The 19,994-nt window shown below is 43.5% G+C and overlaps 1 protein-coding gene across 1 annotated transcript in view; it reads right to left on the bottom strand.

The window, feature by feature from the left end:
- Positions 1-19,994, bottom strand: part of RPN2 (ribophorin II) — a 32,052-nt gene that overhangs the window by 11,372 nt on the left and 686 nt on the right. The window contains exons 2-8 of the mRNA XM_066587469.1: positions 17,262-17,455; positions 11,657-11,752; positions 11,402-11,577; positions 6,170-6,245; positions 5,445-5,579; positions 5,170-5,346; positions 3,822-3,940 (exon numbers count right to left, since the gene is read on the bottom strand). Coding sequence (XP_066443566.1) covers positions 3,822-3,940; positions 5,170-5,346; positions 5,445-5,579; positions 6,170-6,245; positions 11,402-11,577; positions 11,657-11,752; positions 17,262-17,455 — 973 coding nt within the window. The remainder of the gene's footprint in view (positions 1-3,821; positions 3,941-5,169; positions 5,347-5,444; positions 5,580-6,169; positions 6,246-11,401; positions 11,578-11,656; positions 11,753-17,261; positions 17,456-19,994) is intronic.

The raw sequence follows: 19,994 nt of genomic DNA on the forward strand, positions 1-19,994 counted from the left end.
GTTCCGACTGAAACGCAAAGGGGAGAAAACGCTGACGTGCTGTGCAGATGGGGACATGGAGGTATGCGTCCTTGATGTTGACGAATGACAGGAAATCCCCTCCTCCATTGATGCAATGACAGATTTCAGCTACTTCATGCGGAAATTCCAAGTTTCTATATAATTGATTCAGTGTTTTATAAAAGAACATTCCATAAAAGACAGCAGAATGCTTTTGACGAATGCGACGTGGTTGATGACATCACGGCAGCGGCAAATCAAGACACATAGCCGCCCAGAGAGTCATAAAATAACACACACACTCAAAGTAAGTGTCCTGGATAATTATATAAACAGGATAAAATAAGGAATAAAAAAAAAAAAAGTATAAAACCTTCAAAGTGACAGTGCATAGATATGAAAGTATAGACGGGAAGAAAAATGAATAAATCAGCTGACCAAGCAATTAAAATAATTGAATATGCATAGAACTGGTGGGTAGGGGAGTGAAAAAATAAATGAAATGCCAACACAATAGTATCACTGGAGATTAAAAACTGAAAGGACAGTTTATTATCCGCTCTGAATACACTCGTTAGGGCCATTGGGGACCAAAGTGCAAAACTTAAATATCCAAAACAAACTCTCGTTGCCTTAACCGCAAGCAATAAAAGGACTGCTTCCACTTCTGTCTCCTGCTAAGTGCACCGTTTTCCCTGTTTTCCAAGCATTCATTCATTACTCTTTTGACGCTCCTGATCCTCGTCCATTGGGGAGGCTACCGCAGTTATCGGTCAGGCCCCTCAGTGTGTTGGGCTGCTAGCACAACACCTTCAGGTACCATTATTCCTGTTTACCATACGTGTTCTTCTGTCTTACTGTGCTGTTTTAATTTTATTTTGCTGTGATGAAGAGGCCGAAGTGTGGACCTGAAAAACTGGCCCGGAGGACGACTGACAAACTACTCCATAGCCTAAGGAGATTACTTCCTGGACCCAGGTGTCTGAGATGTCGGTTAACTAGGTGAGGCGTTTCTGATTTGGGAAAGTAGCCTCCCCACCCGACTGGGCCTTAGGCCACCCCTCATGCAGAGGGTTTTGTAAAGAAGAACTTGGAAATCTGTGGACAATGACGGCAGGAGGGTTGGGATTTGAAGGAAGGTTTCTTCCTGTGATCCTGTGCGGTGCTCTTGACATGGAGGTACGTGGACTGCAGCGCCAAAAAAAACAAAAAACAGGTTATTTCCTCTGAGTAGACCTTGCTCGGATAGACTTGTTCTGAATTGGGTGGGAGCCCTTACCACCCCTGGCCTCTGAGATGTTCATGTCGAGATGGGGTGTCGAAGAGGCGAGAACTCGCAAAGGGTAGTCTAGTTAAGGACTTTTTAAGACGCTGTATTAACACCCCAGGATTTTAGTCACAAGGTCTAGCATGTTGCCATGAGGCAGCATCGAGCAAAAAGCCTGGCAGCCTCGAAGGATGATTTGGCCAGCGATTTTAGTTTGCAATGCATGTCCGCGAAACAACTTGGTGTTTTTTGCCAAGCGCGACACTGCAGAGTACCACTAGAGATGATGCCTATGTCTTCATGGACCCTTTGAGAAAGGGGTACATGATAGCGAAGCACTTCAGTTTAGTGAAACACTTATCAGTGAGATTTAATTCCCTAGTCAGGATGTCCTCAAAATTCTGTGAGAGGGAAACACTTGGAGAACACTTTGGACGTCTGATAGTAATCGCCCTACTGACGTTTATGGGTCTGGATCTTTCACCCGAAGAGTATCCTGCTCAGCGACTATTAGAGGGAATAGCTTGGATGACTGTTCATCGCCCAGGTCCGAATCTAGGAGAGACTTGGACACCTCGCTTTGAGAGTGAAGTCGTCTCTGGTAGAAAGCTCAGAGCGCGTCCCAGGGACGGGGCTTGAGTGTATGACGAAGCTGGCGACTCAGAGGATTATCCCGTGAGATGGCCTTGACCACTTCCTGGATCTTCCACTGGGGGCAGCTGATGGGAAGCCTTGTGTAGCATATCAATGATTGTCTTGGACGCATCCAGGACAGCCCGTGACAGAGTGTGTACCCATTTTGATGTCTATATGTCCACATCTGAAGCCATCTCTTCAAATAAGGAACCCTAATTGTATCCCTAGAAGGGAAGAATCATTAAGGCCGCTTTTAAACGAGCTGACTGTTCTTTGAATGAGCAACATTGGCAGAAGCTATACCCAAAGTCTTGCTGTGTCCTCCAATCATACAGACGAGAAATGATGACAATCGTTCAGTGTTAACAGGGCCTTAGTGGATACATGGGAATACGGACACATCATCTGATGTGTCCGTATTCCCATGTATCCACTATAATTTGAACAAGCCATAGGACCGAATGGCAGAACGGATGTATGATTTTCTCTGCATGCACAGACTACAAGCACCGCAAGCAGCTAAGAAGGTGAGACTTCTTATTTTAACATGGCCTTAACCTTTGTTGTTTTATGGAGGCATCAAAAAAATCATTGTTTCTCGTTTGGCATTGTTCTGTGTATAAAGGCCCATTTTGACAACGATTATCGCTCAAAATTCTCAAAAGCTTTCTTCTGAACGATAACCAGTGTGTGTAACTACACTGACATCGTGCAGTTCTCATTAAGCAGTCGCTGACCGTTGTCTTTCAGCATGCTGAAAGATAACGATCAGCCTTATCAGGAAGGAATTCACAGCGGGATACAGCTGATACTATTATTTCAGCTGTATCCCACTCCCTGAACTCAGCCCGAGTATGAGGAACAGAGCGGTCCAGCTGTGTTCTTCATACTCCGCATGGAGCGCACAGCTGTATACCAGCTGAGTGCTCCGTGAACAGCCGGAGTATGAAGAATATCGCGGTCTAGCTGTGTTCTGCATAACCTGCTCAGAGCGCTGGTCTGTATAAAAGCTGAGCACTCTGAGCAAAGAACAGCTGGATGCAGAAGGCAAGCGGCCTTGCTTGTCTTCTGCATACCCGGCTCGGAGCGCAAAGTGATCCCTCAACATTTGAGCAATCACCTTGTGCTTAAAAGGCACACAACGATTATCGCTCAAAAGTCATTTTTTAAGCAATAATCATTGTATCTAAATGGGCCTTAAGGCAATCATTCAGTCAACTACAAACAATTCCCAGACTTCCCTAAAGGCCCATTTACACAGAGCGATGATCATTTAAAAGCGATCTTTTGAGCGATAATCGTTGCGTCTAAACGCGCGAACATCATGCACTTTTCGTTGATCGTTACATTCAAGCCAGCCTAAAAATCATAGGGCGGTCTTATCAGGACAACATGCTGAGTTCCTTGTGGGTAATGCTGATAGTATTGTTTCAGCTATTCAACCCACCGGGGAACAAAGGAGCTGAATGCAGATAAGAGACCTCCAGCTATTAACTGCAATTCCGCTAAAGGCTTCATTTGCACACTAATAAGCTATTAAGTAGCCGAGTAGCTACTTAATTAGTTTATGCAAAATGATCGTTCAAAACTGTCACTCAAACTGTCTTTGAGCGATTATCACTCCGTGTAAACGGGCCTTAACAGACCAAAGATAGACTGAATGAGCTAGGACAAATAAAATGTAAACAATCTGCAAGTATAAACCGACGTTGTTTGAATGCAAAAGACTTGTTTGCTCATACCAATAATTAATCATTCCATATAAAGGGACCCTCAGGGGTTGGCAGAATCAGATTCTGTACCTGTACTTTGAATTTTGTTTTTTGAAAAAAAAAAATAAAAAAAATTAAAAAAAATCAAACTTTATGAACTTCATGGAGGCAGTTGGGAGTTTGTACCCAAGGTAAGTTTTACTTACCCAGATGGAGTAAATGCTGCCTGCTCAAGAACTGTGGCTTTGGTGCTACTGGATTTAGCTTGATTCAATTTCACTTTGGCATCTGATAGTCGCTGAGAGAGAACATTGGTAACCAGAAGCTATACAGAGAGAAAATGAAAAAACTTTAAGTAGCTTAAGTGACAATATTAGAGTGGAACATCTGTTAATAAACCCTAGAGACTATATTCTGCATTTTTTTTAACCAGCTTAAGGAAGGGAGAAAAAAAAAATTAAAAAAAAATAAATCACCAGACTGTTATTCTGTCCATCAGGAAAAGGGAAACCCGAAGGAATGAAACCAGAGTGAATAAAGCCCAAGACCAGCACAAATCTTATGTAAAACAAAAATCGGAAATTCCTCGATTGGTTAGAGGCTACAAGTCACAATTAATGAAATCAGTCTATTGCCCTTCCACCCCCACAGGCTGAATTCTCGGCCTGATGTAACGAGCACCTATGGATATGCACGTGACTCAGCACTCATTTTATTTATTAAGAGAATGGGGTCTAGCAATCACTAAGGTGATCATTCGTGAACCGATACCAGAGTGAGGTCCACTCTCTGATTGACACTGTCTATAAAATAAATTTGGAGTTTACTCCACTAGTTTGTATCCTAGGATATTTTAAGTGCTATACCAGCGGAGGAGCATAAACAACTAGTGGTAGCGAGACTCGTATCACAAAAAATTGATAGCGCAGCATTGCCTGGATGAGTCTCCTCCTACATTGAGGGAATTTAAGGATCAAGTCAACTGACTCTTACCATGGGAAAAAGGCATATACTTTAAACATAAAGCAGGACACAAAAACAGTAAGATATGATCCAAATAATTGGATGCATTTGGCTTGGGACAACTGAACTTGCACATTACGTAAACCGTGCACAAAGGAAACGATATGTAGGGTATATCCCAGTCACAAGAGAGGGCAAAGTAGTAACCCATGAAATAATCATAAGGCATGCATCTAATGCTTGCAATGCCTTTTGTTTTTTTATTTATGTTTTTGTTAACTAAAAAAAAGGGATGAAAAAAAAAAAAAATTAATATGAAAAAGAAAAAAAGGTGATCATTCGTCGCCATAGGCTGGCTGTAAATCTCCTTGTTCGTAATGAAAAACATACTGCCGAGCAGCAAGCAATTTTATACTCGCATAAAGTATAAACGTTTGCCTTTTCATGGTCTGATCACTGGTCCCTGTATATGGCCCAACTGCTGGTTGAACATGGAGCACTCTGGCCCATATAGCCCCTCTCATAATGTAAAGCGTACATAAAGCCTAGTTGGGTCATCTGTTTCTGGTTAGAACAGGCAAAAATACACACCTTAAGGAGGGGCTGTTTGTGAGACACAGCAGCAGGTCCATCGGGGACCACGATAAGTGGAATGTGATAGCGATTGTGGGAGAGAGCAGAGCCTGCAAAGGCCACACTGAAGGCTTCTGAGAGGGAATCAAAGCTCTTCCTGCTGAAGATGGCATTTACCAACTGGACGATCTGGTCCTAGGAGACAGAAGTTATTGTTAATAAATACATATTGCAATTGTCTCAAAAATAAAGGATGTTACAGATATAACGGGAAACCTTAGAGCTTTTCTCACCTCTTTTAAGGCAGGCTCCACACCAACATGATCCGACAACCTGTATGTAGCAGCCACAAACAGAGCAGTAGCTTCTAGACCTTCTTCAAATTGCAGGTATTGACCACCCAGATCATCCAGACGAGCCACCAAATCCTATAAGAGGAGAAAAAAAAGGCAACCCCCTTATTTACAGTAATTCATAATTTGTTATGGTTTCAGTATATAAACTCTATTCACTGCATAACAAGAAAGTTATACAAATCCTCCAACATACTTTGTGTAAACAAGTCCATAACCCCCTGGTATGTAAATTACTGGCATTACTTATGAGCAGCACTCTGTATTATGGACTGCTCGAGTCTTCCTGCCAACAATCTAAATCTGGACCAGCTCATTAATGCCAAACTATAGCCACGGTATTGCATGTCACACGAGCCGTAGGAAGCAGTGGGATACTTCAAAGACGGCTTTTTATATATTTTTTAAAATAGTATGTTAGTAACACAGGGTGTGACTGAAGTTTAACCACAATGTGTATGGGCAGCTGAAGTCTGAAGTACAATAACAATGAAACCCAATAAAATGTTCATATTAAAAACAGAGGATAAAGGAATTTACATAAAAAAACTTCATAAGCTTTATTTTTCCAACAATGTGTACTTTCCACAGGCAAAATGTCCATTTAAACCCTAGAACATTATAAAGCTCTGGCACGTTACTCCCTGAAATGAATATTTGGTTACCTCTATTTCCTCCACAATTCCACGTAGGTCAGCTTGCTGGGACAGCAAAGACGCAGTTAAGAGAGCTTCAATAGTTCTGTGGAGGAAGACAGATATGGAAATTAGTTCAGACATGTAGATAATGTAGAAACTAAAGCATCCACAGAGACAATGACATGGGCACTTTTCTACCAGGACGAGTACTTTATGGCCCAGTAGCCATATGCAGCTCACCGGCCTCCGACAGCTCCTGACCACATAACCCAATGACCAATGTGTACGGGATTCTGGCTGCTGCTAATGAAAACAAAACCAGATGTATTCCTGTCTGGGCAGCCTGTGTTATCAGTGACTGCAGAGGTTGGCACAGGAAGATGTAGTGTAGCTTCATGCCAGGGACGACTAACTAGCTGCACTCACGCAAGGTCCCATTAGTGGAGTACAGAGCATTGCAGGGAAGGACAGGGCTGCATTAACAAAGAATTGCGCCTGGGAAATCTGAATGTCAAATTCTGTTGCTGGCACATATGTATGACCACTGTTGTTGGATGTTACTGGAATGCTTTTACAGATACCGCTTGTCTGCCAATTCTCTGCTGGCATCAGACTAACTATAGTTTCCCTATGCCACACTAGAATTATAGGCCAGAATGTGGATGTACATACTTAAACTCAAAGTTATAGCTAGGGTTGGATTTGGCGGTATGAACTGGGTAAGGGATCCGTTTAAAGAGAATCTGATGGCTGAAACATGCTGTCCAAACTGCCGGCATGTTATAGAGGAGGAGCTGAGCAGATTGAGTTTTACGGGAAAAAAAGGGAGGACTAACCTGGTGTGGACAGCTGGACCCAGGATGGGAGACGCTTGCCTTCTGCATTCAGCTGTTCTCTGCATGGAGCGCCCAGCTGTTATACAGCAGAGCGCTCCGAACGGGGTATGCAGAACACAAGCGGGTCCACTTGTCTTATGCATCCAGCTGTTCTCTGCTTAAATATGCAACTGAGCACTCTGAGCCGGGTATGCAGAACACAACTGGACCACTGTATTCTTCATACTCCGGCTGTTCACGGAGCGCTCAGCTGGTATACAGCTGTGCGCTCCGTGTGGATTATGAAGAACACAGCTGGACCGCTATGTTCTTCATACCCCGCCTGTGTTCAGGGATCGGGATACAGCTGAAACAATAGTATCAGCTGTATCCCACTGTGAATCCCTGATAAGGCTGATTGTTGTCTTTCAGCACGCTGAAAGACACCGATGAGCGATGGTTTAACGAAAACTACACCATGTCAGTGCAGTTAGACACAACGAATCTCGCTCAAAAGATGGCTTTTGAGCGATAATCATTGTGTCTAAATGGGCCTAAAGATAAGCTAAAGAAAAACCTATCTGTACATCCCTGCTTACTTTGAGTTTAGAAGTCTAGTGGGCGGTCCTATCAGTCATAAAAAGGCTATCAACCACTGATAGGACCACCTACTTAAGACTTGAAACAGTAGAATTGGGTGGGGCAAATGATTCGCTGTTACACTTGATTCCATTATGGTGGCCCAGAAAAGGCAGTAAGGATGCCATCCTTATTAAAAGGGAACCTGTCACACACCATCATTTCACCCCCAAACTGACTTAACTCACACTCACTACTAGTAAGTACTCTTTTTTTTTTTTTTTTTTTATTTAAAAGAGCCCATGTAGGTTTGCAATTTAAATGTTATTCTGCATGTATGCAAATGAGCAGAGAAGAGTCATCTGGCTGACAAGAATCATGAGCTAACCCACCCCTTTCTTTTGACAGACATCCTCCATTACACAGGAAACCCTATCAAGAGAAAGGTGGTGGTCTTACATTGGCAGCTCACAAAGCAGAGCGACTCTTCTTGCCTACATGACTCTTTTCTGCTCATTTGCATACGGTGCAAGGCAACTGAAATCTAATTGAGCAATTACATGGCCTTATTACTAAAAGAGAGGGCATTAGAACTGATCAATGTTTTAACCCCATGCTGGCCAGTGAAGTTAGTTTTAGCGGCGAGATGGTGACGATTGGTTACTTTTGAGAAACTTAGTCCTTTTATGCTGTGCATAAAGCTGTAAAGATACATAGAAGTACATGGGACAAAAACAGCAATTACCGTTCCTTTCTTTGCTACAAATGCATACGAGACTCAAAACATCAGAAAACATCCACTTACTAGAAAGTAAGCATGCAACTGTTATGTGGGAAGGATCCCACCCGCTGTACATGACAGCTGCATTTCTATGACAAATGCACTGGGTTTCCCGTGGGAAGTGAAGGGGCAGAAGACATAAGGAGCATTAGTTTGCACCGAAACCGAATGACAGAATTCTCCTGATCCATATACTAAAAGGAAAGCGGTTCTGGCTGTGACACTTCTCTCTTGTCACTGGGGACTTTTTAAATCACACTGGGGAGGTGCATCTAACACCATCTTCTATATCGCTTTTACAATCCTGTTCAGAATGAAGCATGTTATTAGCATCCCTATTAATATGGAGATCAGCTATTTACATCACACTCCTGAATCATCATCCCATATAAAGGGACTCCATTCTATCACACTTATTGAGGATCTGAGCTTCCTGTACCAACTACTCAGGACAGAGCTGCTGGAATATTACAGGGGTATTAGCTGTATCTTGTAATACATCGACACGCAGTCCTTATTTATCCAGGACGATTATCGCTCTAACAATGTCTTCTGAGCGATAATTGCGCAGTGTAAATGCTACCATCGTTTGCTTTTCGGCTGAACGATGATTTTATGATTAGTTTATTTTCCCCCCTTAACTGTAAAACGACCAATTAAACATGCCCTGCCCTCCCCATTAGCTTAAAGGATTTTTGCAAAAAACATGAGTCCCCCAGCTTGCAGTATATAGGAAAACACTGCAACTGCAGAGGAGAAACTGTGCAAAATGTTTAATTACTTCTAATTACAAAATAAAATGCAAAAAAACATGGATCAAAAAGAAAAAAAACCCCCAAAGCACATGAGCAAGAGGTGTCCATCAAAGTACCAATGACCACTTGTCTGTGAGTGCATGCTTCACATGCTCCACCCCCTGATCACATGATGGTGCCATCATCGCAGGTCCTAAAACATATATAAACCACAGAGCCTGACAGCAGCCGTGTGCGCACCAGACCTGTGATTATATGAAGGGCAGCAGGATATTGGTGCCAATAAAAGACATCCACCTGAAACTGTTTTTATTTCTTAACAGACAATAAAAATAGCGATGCTTCTACTACATGCTGCAGTCTTTGTCAAGCTTGACCAATACTGCAGCGTGTAGTCGAAACGTTGCAGGTCCTTCACGTTATTAAAAACCTGTATTGCCGGACAACAGCAGTGTGCTGACAGGACATGTGATGATGTCACTGTCATGTGATCATTCACATGGTCTCTGAGCGCTGCCCCTGATCACATGACTGACATCACATGTCCTAAACAAGCAGAACCTGATTATATGACGGTGACATCAGAGGTCCTTCATCCATGTGCATTAAATGAGGGATTGGGGCAGACTACATCCCCCACAAACCCCACGGCCTCTGAGCAGTACTCAACCTGGCAGTTTGTAGCTGGCTGTGAGACAGCTGGACACCTGTGTGGAGAGTCCAATAAATGACATCTCACAAATGTCCACATACATAGCTGGCGGTGCATATTGACTAACAACATTGAAGCAGTCCTTCCCCACTATCTTCACATCTCCTGAACGTGATATCATTTCATCTTAAGTGCTAATACTGCCGATACCAGACCAGCCTGCATCTAATCGTGAACTATTGTCCAGTGTTGAAACAAACCGCAGCAATCGTGCAAACAGGTCACCAGAGAGGGTTCAACGCCACCGTGAAGCTAATGCAGCTTACATGACATAGCAACAAGCCACAATTTAACCTCAGCGAGCAGCTAGAGTTTGTAAATCACGTGCAGCAGATATGCAAAAGCAACGAGCCAACATGTCTCCTCAGTGTGCAACTGAAGTTCGTAAATCACTGTTTGCAATGTTCTGGCAAATTGTAAATAATGCCAATAGCTTACTATTTGCACGGAAATATTTTTAACGCCTCCAATTTCTTACAGCGTATATTAGTAAGTATCGCATCGCGCCATCAGAAACACTGGCCGTATCCCTTCAGAATGTTCCCAGGTTTAAACGCTGCAGTGTCGTTATTGCTATTTTGTACATTTACTGACGCTTTCCTATTCATAAGTATTTGCATTGTTCAGCAAAATTGCAAATAATGGCAATAGCTAACTATTTGCACTGAGATATTTTGGCCAACTCCAATCCCTTTCCCGATATATTACATTAGTAAGTGGCGCATTGTGCCACCAGAAACACTGGTATTATAAATACTGATAACTAGTGGCTTTTAAAAGGGAACCCGTAACCATTTTTACACTTATTAAACCTGTTATTTTTAATTGATGATAAAAATAAGTATTTGCATTGTTACTTTGCTAACCATCCAGGGCCAAGCACATCTCTAAAATCAAAGGTTTTAGTTTTCTTGTGCCGTGTGAAAATTATGGACGATTGGTCTGGTGGGCTTTCAAGGCTGCTAGTGATGTGGGACATTCCCATGTCCTTGCTGCCATGGTTTACATCTCATGCATGTGCCACAAGCAATGTGATCAGCGCATGCGCTGTTGATTTTATGTAGCTGCCCAGAACAGGAGACAGATGAACCGCGCATGTATACCGTGGCACCGATGTTGTGAGAATGTCGCACATCATTAGCAGAGTGGGGCAGTATTGGGGGAGACAGGCAGGCTTCCCGAGACAGTCCGGCCAGCCCACCACAGACTGACACGCTCACCAGACCCATCACCTCCAATTTCCATGTAGCATGGGAAAAATAAAACTTGATTTTACATGCATGCTCGGCCCTAAATTGTTAGCAAAAAAACTATATGCAAACACCCATTTTATTACATTTTAAACGGTATAGGGGATTTCACAGCTGTAAAATTGGTAACAGGCTCACTTTAAGTTTCTGTAGTCTCTAGTCAATCTCTGTGTATATAGCTTGCATCTGTAAGCTTCTCCGTTTGCCAATAAAAAGGATATCAGGCAGCTACAATTCTTATGGAAAAATACTTTTATATAAAACTTCGATTTATTGTCTGAAATTCAGGGCAGTGGGACTGAATAATTCAACATATGTCTCACTCTTCATACCAAGCACAAGGCTTAACTTCTAAAACGATACTTACGCCAAGACATTCTCCTCTTTACTGAGTCTGGTGGTCAGGGCGCCGACTACTTCTTGTGAAGCCATAGGGAGGCCAAAGCCATTGAGTGCTCCTACTGCATGGTATATCTGGGTGACCGAGGAATCTTCACTGATAGCACCAAGCAGCAGGTCTCTGGTTTCATTAGAGATAGGCACCTAGGAAGACAGGAAAAAACTGCTGATATAGCCAATATGAGAATAAGCACTGCCATCCACTGAATCCTTGCGGACCTACCTCACAGTTGGACAGAGCTCGACTGGACTGAGCAGCGTAGAACAGAGAATCCACACTACCGGTATCAACATTAGAGCGAATGAAGTTACAGGACGCCTGTGGAGGGAGAAAAAGAATAAATAGATGGTGAACATACTAAAATATAGCGGAATACTACAACCAGCACTGGTAACTCATACTTGATGGGTATTAAACATTTCAATACAGTATGATGGCATACTATATAAAAGGCGTATGCACATGGCAAGGAACCGACATACCTCTCATGTGTACAGATGCATAATGACACTGTTCCTTTAATTTTCAGCTTCAGCATTCGCCCATAAAATCACAGTGCCAATTATGGATACCAGAAACAATCCATATAAGTGTCATACGTATAAGACACTCATTTTACTATAAAATATACTAGTTGCACATGGTTACTGCAGTTCTGGACATACTTGACCACGGTTTGCAGCAGTGACCAGAGTTTAGGGCTCAGGATGTAATGTTGCCTTTAACATGACCACCAGGATTGTGCAAATTAGGAGAGAGGGGCCAGTATACATCTTTTCATCCAAACTCAAAAATCAAGATGAGAATTGAAGGGCACGCAGTTTAATAAAGTGACCGTTACCAGATTTATTCTGTCCTATCTACAGGTAGAATCGGGTCTCTTACTTTGGGTAGGTTTTGAGCTTCCCATAAAATCCATGTTTTATGTGCTGCATCAAGAAGGAGCAGAGCTTTGTGCCACTTTGTCAAGTGTCAGAAACGGTGTGAAATTTGTGGACATTCCGCAGCATTTACAGTATTCTGCGACACAGCAGCATTTTTTGAAAACCACTGTTGATTCTGATTCTGCAGCATCTCCATTTATGTTGCAGAATTCAACCCTTGCAATACATGGGTCACATTTTGCAGCAGCTCCGCAAGAATATGGCCAAATCTGCACCATTTGGAGGTGGATTTGGCCACCATAAAATCCTGTTGCAGAAGGCCTGCAGCGAGTCCACCATGTTAGAAGGCGGCCTCAGTCTGCTTTTGTGGTGCTCCTATTTTGCGCTATCCATAAGTCGCAGCTACTCTTGATTGCCAGCTTTCTTCCTATGTGCAATATAGGAAGGTGAGGACTCTCCTTATGGAGATTCAGCGGGTGTAGGGAGTTTTACAGTCATTGCTTACCTGAAGCATTCTTAACTCTCTGCCTGAGGACGTGGTGATGGTTAATTCGATAGAGGAATTTCAGAAGGCACTAGACATCTTTTTAGAGCGCTAGGATATTACAGGATATGGACATTAAATAGTCAGAAGGGCTGTTGATTGCTGATCCAGTGATTATTCTGACTGCCATTATGGAGTCAGGAAGGATTTTTTTCCCCCCCAGGGTGAGGTAAATTGGCTTCTGACTCATTGTTTTGTTTTTGTTTTGTTTTTTAACCTTCCTCTGGATCAAAATAGGGCTGAACTAGATGGACATTTGTCTTTTGTCAGCCTAGCATACTATGTTTCATAAGGAGAAAGAAAAACCGTCTCTAGCGCCACCTATAGGCAGTTATGCACCTCTGTATTGATGAGTAGTAAGGAAGAAAAAAAAAAAAAAAAAGTGTTTCTACACATGGAGAAGTCTGGTTTGGCCAAAAACCTTAAAGACCTTCAAACATGTCTAACAGGATGAGCACAAACCCGCAGGATAGCTGTCTACAGCATGCACAGCAGAGAGTTTCCATTCTGCAGGAAGACTAACTTGCATCCCTTTAATTCTGCAACTATATGCCAGATTTAAAAAAAAAATGGATGACAGCATAAAATTAAGTTCTCTGCTTTACAAACTTGGTCCCTGTAAGGTCTAAAGAACCCAAGTTGTGTTTAACCCTCCAGCTACTGGAGAGCATGGTTTGCTTTGGCACATCTGTATAAGTGCTGGGTACGTACTGACCTAGGTATAGGATGCAGCAATTGGTTTATCTGGGGTATATGGACTCTCGTAGTGTGATTTATACTCAAGCGGCAACCAGGGTCGCCAAGCTAAATTTCTCTTTTTTTCTTGACAACTTATCCCAAAATTATAAATAGGCAACATTTTTATGGACACATCAGAAAACTATAATATTTTATCATTTATTATACGTGGTACATGTCTATAGGCCAGATACTGATAGGAACTACTTGCCAGCATTTACTGAGCTATAAAACGACAATTAGACATAACAAGCATAAATACAAACAGCCTCAAACATTTCACGGACACTGGAAAAAGGTGCCCAGTTTTTATACCGCCCAGGAGTGTCTGCGCGGTTGGCAGCATGGCTTTCAACCTCAGGCAAATGTGAGATTGAACTGGATCCACACAGGGCTGGGCGATATGGGCTAAAATTAAACTCTTTATTGCCCCCCTTCCTCCAAGTTTTCTCAATTCTAATCTTAATTTTGTTACTTTGCTAAATAAGGTAAAAACATACTTTTATGTAAAGGAATTTCATACATAGCAATTTCTTAAAGGGGTTTTCCCACAAAATTAAATTTAAAAAAAAGTCTTTAAAGCTTTTAGTATATAGCTCAGTTCCTCAGCTCACTCCATCCTGTTCTTATGCCTTCCATCATACATGCTGCACATACACCACACATATGCAGAAGAATGGGGCTAAAATGTATATATAGGCATTTAAAGTTCAGGTTATATGTCTGCACCATTTACTACACTCTTAGCTCCCAAGTCAAAGTGTTGGTATAGAATGCAGTAACTGCACCCCTTAAACATCCTCCATACAGGAGAACAACCCAGCATTTAAGTATCTATGCCCCCTTCACTCATAGCATGTAGGGCACACTGTGCAATATATAATGTAACTCTGCCCTCTGCACTGACAACACATATCTGGCAGGAAGATGGTGCTAAAAGCTCAAAAGGTGTCAATCAGTGCGGCTGCAGAACAAGGACAGGCCAATGCAGCTGTGAGCGAGTTAATAAAGCATGGGCACTGATCACATGCTGAGAAACCTTGTGCTTCTAGATCAGTACCGCTGATGGATGCGCCAGGACTGTCCTGATGTTGTCGGGCATGGCCATCAGTGGGTGAGCGTCAAGGACCACTTCCTCTTCCAGCACGCACAGTGCCCACTACTTACGCTACTCTAAATCTCACAATTCTGCTAAGAAACAAACCACCAGGCCACCAAAGGGCGAAATAATCAAATTTGCTTCATCACCCCCGACCTAGATACATGTCATATTGCACTCGTGTCACATGTCTAGAATCTACATCTAGTAGTAATGGTGGAGCACGTACACCTGAACATGCTAAGATTGACGGGGTAAGGCATTGGAATTGTTAGATATTATTTTATTCAGAACCAGTTACAAAATAAAGAGCATTTCCAAAAAGAAGCCCACTAGTACCCATTTGCAAAATTTAGGTACCGAAAAGCCTTAGGCCTTTGGCACCCAGCTGCACTGATGGTGGCTCAACGAACAGCCAATTGGCAGGGATACCAAGTTGCACACCTCCACCAATCGACTACTAATGACTAGAGATGAGCGAACGTACTCGGTAAGGCCGATTTCGCAATCGAGCACCGCGATTTTCGAGTACTTCACTACTCGGGTGAAAAGATTCAGGGGTCGCCGGGGGGCGGGGCAGCAGCGCGGAACAGGTGGGAGCTCTCTCTCGACCTCTCCCCCCCACTCTCCTCTGCAACCCCCCGCTCACCCACAGCACCCCCGAGTACCTTTCACCCGAGTAGTGAAGTACTCGAAAATCGCGGCGCTCGATTGCGAAATTGGCCTTACCGAGTACGTTCGCTCATCTCTACTAATGACCTATCCTGAAGACAGGTCATTAACAATAGAAGTCCTGGACAATCCCTTTAGGTAGGACCTGTACCCGGCTGACATCGGTTTTATTATATAACTGTAATCCCCATGAGATGACAACGATGAAAGAACTTCCTAGACTGCTACATTTTGTCATTCCCCTGTTATTCCTACTGGAAATGTATCAAATAAATGTGTGCGAGGTGTGACCATACACTGTCACTGACCAAAAAGAGCCGACAGTATCAGACTGTGTAGGGACACACATTTCACAAGAAGAACAACAAGCAGTTGTCAATTTATTGATATTTCCAGCAGGCATAAGGGTGCGTTTAGACTGGATGATCCTCGTTTGCATGAGTAACATCATTGCCAGCTCCTTCGCTCTTGTGCATCCTTTGTTGACTCATTCAACAACAATCGCTCAGTTTCACATTCGCTATGTGACCCACCGGACAATCCGTGTTTAAACTGAAGGAGCCAATGATGGTTTCATGCCTGCATAAAATGAGCGACAAGCAAGAAGCGAATGATTCTCTTTCATTGTTCAATCGTCGGCTGCGTTTAGACTGAACGATTATCGTTTACTTTTGCGCATTTGAGCGATTCTTTGAATGACAATCGTTCCGTCTATAAACACCTTAACAAGAGGTAGAGCACAATGTAAAGCTCTAAGGAACATACTCCACAACAGCAGTACAAAGTGTGTTGGTTTATGCTGTTATCAGTTGTAATTGTAGAATACATAGTAACGTAGTACGTTAGGCTGAATGAAGACAATGCCCATCTAGATCAGTCTGTTTCCGTCATCTAGTTGATCCAGAGGAAGGCAAAAAAACCAAGAGGCAGAAGCCAATTAGCCCGTTTGGGGGAAAATTCCTTCCTGACTCCATAATGGCAATCAGACTGATCCCTGGATCAACCTCTGATAGTTCCTACCTAAATAGAAGACCCTGAACTACAATATATTACATATTCAGCCATTCCTAAATATGCAGCCCGTTTGCCTCAGAAACTACTCTCTCATCTGCTTCTATGAGGGGGCACTCATTTTTCCCAGAAATCAGACTAGGGAGACATCACTGCTCCATATACATAACTAAACACATCTGCCATTCAGTCACCTGTAAAAGGGACAATCTCACGATTATATACCGGGTGAAATTTTTCTTTTTTTCCCTAATCAAATGGGAAACGTTCTCTCACTCTTCTGTTTCTGAGACAATTTTCACGTTTTTGACATGATACTCTAGACCCGAGCTGGAACGTTGTGGAAATACCATGCAGCACTCATTGGTGTTTTGAAGCAATTTTGCATTAAAGCGTAACATTGTGCAAATACACATTAAAAACAAACAAAATCTGATTTGTGGCCAAATGGAGAGAGGCAAAGCATGAGACACACAACATCTATTAAGTCTGAGGCTGCTCTCACACTCACCACTTTCTACCGTGATCAGCGAGGCGCCCCGAACACCGCACTAACTGCAGTACAACACCACCATTGATTTCAATGGGGCCTCGCAGACCAGCACTCCAACGCTGCAGTTTTCGAGCGCTGTCTTCTCTATTTTCGCACGTATTAGCCGATTTCATTACCCATCACAGTGATGGGTTGCATTAAAAACACTGTTACGTACTCGAAAACACTGCAAGCAATCGCAGTAAAATGCAGTGGTTTTGCGTGGCGTTTTCTGAACACGTGTCATAACAGCCTTAAAGAACAAGTGTACAGAGCTCATTTCACCTACAGAGCAGAGTCTGGTAGAGATTACCATAGTTCATATACTCCTTATTGCATGGTCTCACCTTTTCATCTGCTACACGGGCCCCGAGATGATTAAAGCCTACGATGTAGTAATATGCATTCTCCAGGTCTGACATGGGGTGTTCCAAGGCATCTTTAAGTCTTTCCACATCTGCTCGACTCAGATAGTGGCTGGGGGTCAATGCATGTACGATGGCCAGGAGAGCGAGTACTAGAAGGAACGCTGACTGTGGAACTGCAGGAGCAAAGAGACATACGTTACTGAAATACAGTATTAAAACTACAACACATCATCTGGCTCTACTGTGGCCCCCCGACTAATAAAGGGAAAATAACCACTAGCAGATATAAATACTATCAAACACTTTACAATGGAGATGTAGGTGATTGGTAGAGATCCCTGGCGATCAGCTGTTAATGGGCCGGCTACCACTGCAGACAGCTCTGTCTGTAGTGCAGTGGCCCGGATGGCGCAGCAGCACCTCCAACCCCCCAGTAATACCTGATTTATTTTCTCCTTTCCTCATCTCACAAGACCCATTGTAGCTTCAGCTCCTGCATTGTGCTGTAATACATTGGTGTAGATGGAGTTGTCCCTTCTTTGGGATTAAGTGCAAATATATTTATATGTGCTATAAAAGTAGGGGAAGGACTTCTGCAGATCACACGTCAAATTTCATGAGTGTGAGATATTCTTTTTGCTCCAATAGGGAATAATGGGCGATACTTTTAATAGAATCACCCAAAAATAGGACAAGCAGCAACTTTTCTATTTTGCAGCGGTAGTGCGGGAGAAATATCGCCCATATATAAATATACCCAATTTAAAATAATGAGTTTTCACATGCGAAATAATGAATTAGAATTGACAATGAGAGGTCTGGCCGACTATCAGGAAACTGTCATACGCAGCATTGGTCGATGTCTAGTATGGACATTCAACTCGTACGTGAAACGTAAACATGACCAATTTCCGAAGGACTCTACAAAAGGAGCCGACATGGGACAGCGGAGCTTTTCCCAGAGAGGTGCACTTAAAAAGCTGCTCACCAAAACCATTCATTACATATTCACAGGATAGGTGATAAGTGATTGACTGCTGGGACTCCAAGGGATTACAAGGACAGTGCACAAGGAGTTTACCAGGTGAACATAGAGACTATGTACATGCATGACGACCACTCCATTCACTTCTATAGGGCCGAAGGAGCAGCACTTGGCCATTTCCATAGACCGTGAACGCACCGATGGTCGAGCATACGCATCGCTGCAACAGTCAACCAGCAAGCTGGCGGTGCACCAATCTCATGATCCTCTGTGGGTTCCAGTAATCAATCACTTATCAGCTATCCTGTGGATAGGCGATATATATGGCTCTGGAGGAATAACCCCTTTAACCCTTTGCAATCCAATTTTGGATTCAGGGTTTCCTAGGGAGCTTTCTCTTTCTGCCCTTATACAATGGCGCCATCTGCTGGCTAGAGCTAGTACTGCAGTATGGGACATGCTGGAGAGGTCCCCAACAACAGAGCAGCCAGTAATATACAGTAAGAATACCCTGTCAGACATCTTCTGACATCGGAGCTGTACAGCCTTCAATCAGAATGTCGTCAGACAGTGGATTGGAAAGGGTTAAGATGGCGATGTACTTGCCAACAGCTATGTTGTCTCCCTGGTATCATATGTCATACTTACTTGATTCGAGACCGTTAAAAGCGTTATCTGGAACTTTTAATATTGATTACTATGCCATTCAAGATCCCTGCGATTAACTGATCCCTATGCCCACTGTCAGCGTGGACAGTTGGCACTGCAGGAACAGTTTCCATTGTAATCAAGGGGAGATGTGCCTGCAGTGCCAACACAAGCTGCTGCAATGTTTGCAATGCTGATGACTAGAAATCAGTGAGCGTACTCGGTTCGGGTGTTTTTGCACTCGAGCACCGCTTTTTCCTAGTAACTGACTACTCGGACGAAAAGATTCCGGGGGCGCCGGGGGTTGCAGAGGGGAGTGGGGGGGAGAGAGAGCTTCCCCCTGTTGCCCACTGCTACCCCCCGCTCCACCACGCCGCCCCCTGCCCCCCCAAATCTTTTCGTCTGAGTAGTCAGTTACTCGGAAAAAGCGGTGCTCGAGTGCAAAAACCCCCGAACCGAGTACACTCGCTCATCTCTACTGATGACGCTATCTGCATTGGCTCAGTGAACAGCTACCGGGATACCAAGTCTGCACCTCCACTAATCAGCTACTGATGACTAGAGATGAGCGAGCGTACTCGTTTAGGGCGATTTCACACTCGAGCACCGCTTTTTTTGAGTAACTGACTACTTGGGTGAAAAGATTCGGGGGGCGCCGGGGGTGAGCGGGGGGTTGCAGTGGGGAGTGGAGAGAGCTCCCACTGCTACCCCCCGCTCACCCCCGCCCGAATCTTTTCGCCCGAGTAGTCAGTTACTCGAAAAAAAGCGCTGCTCGATTGCGAAATCGCCCTAAACGAGTACGTCCGCTCATCTCTACTGATGACCTTTCTTGAGGACAGGTCATTAACAATAAAAGTTCCTGGCCCGCCCCTTTAAGTAGGACCTGTACCCGTCCGCGCGCACTTGCCTTTCTCTTTCCACCTGTAATGCGGGTGCTCGCGGCGAGCCGCCGTTAAACGTGCGCCGTACGGATTTTAAAAAAGAAATCTTTATTTCTCCCGCACCGTGTGGAAACGTACTTAAAAAAAAAAAATTAGTCAGTGGAGAACGCACGGGCGCACCCTGTCCTCCACTTCACA

This window comes from Eleutherodactylus coqui, chromosome 13 (assembly GCF_035609145.1).
Source record: "Eleutherodactylus coqui strain aEleCoq1 chromosome 13, aEleCoq1.hap1, whole genome shotgun sequence".
NCBI lineage: Eukaryota > Metazoa > Chordata > Amphibia > Anura > Eleutherodactylidae > Eleutherodactylus > Eleutherodactylus coqui.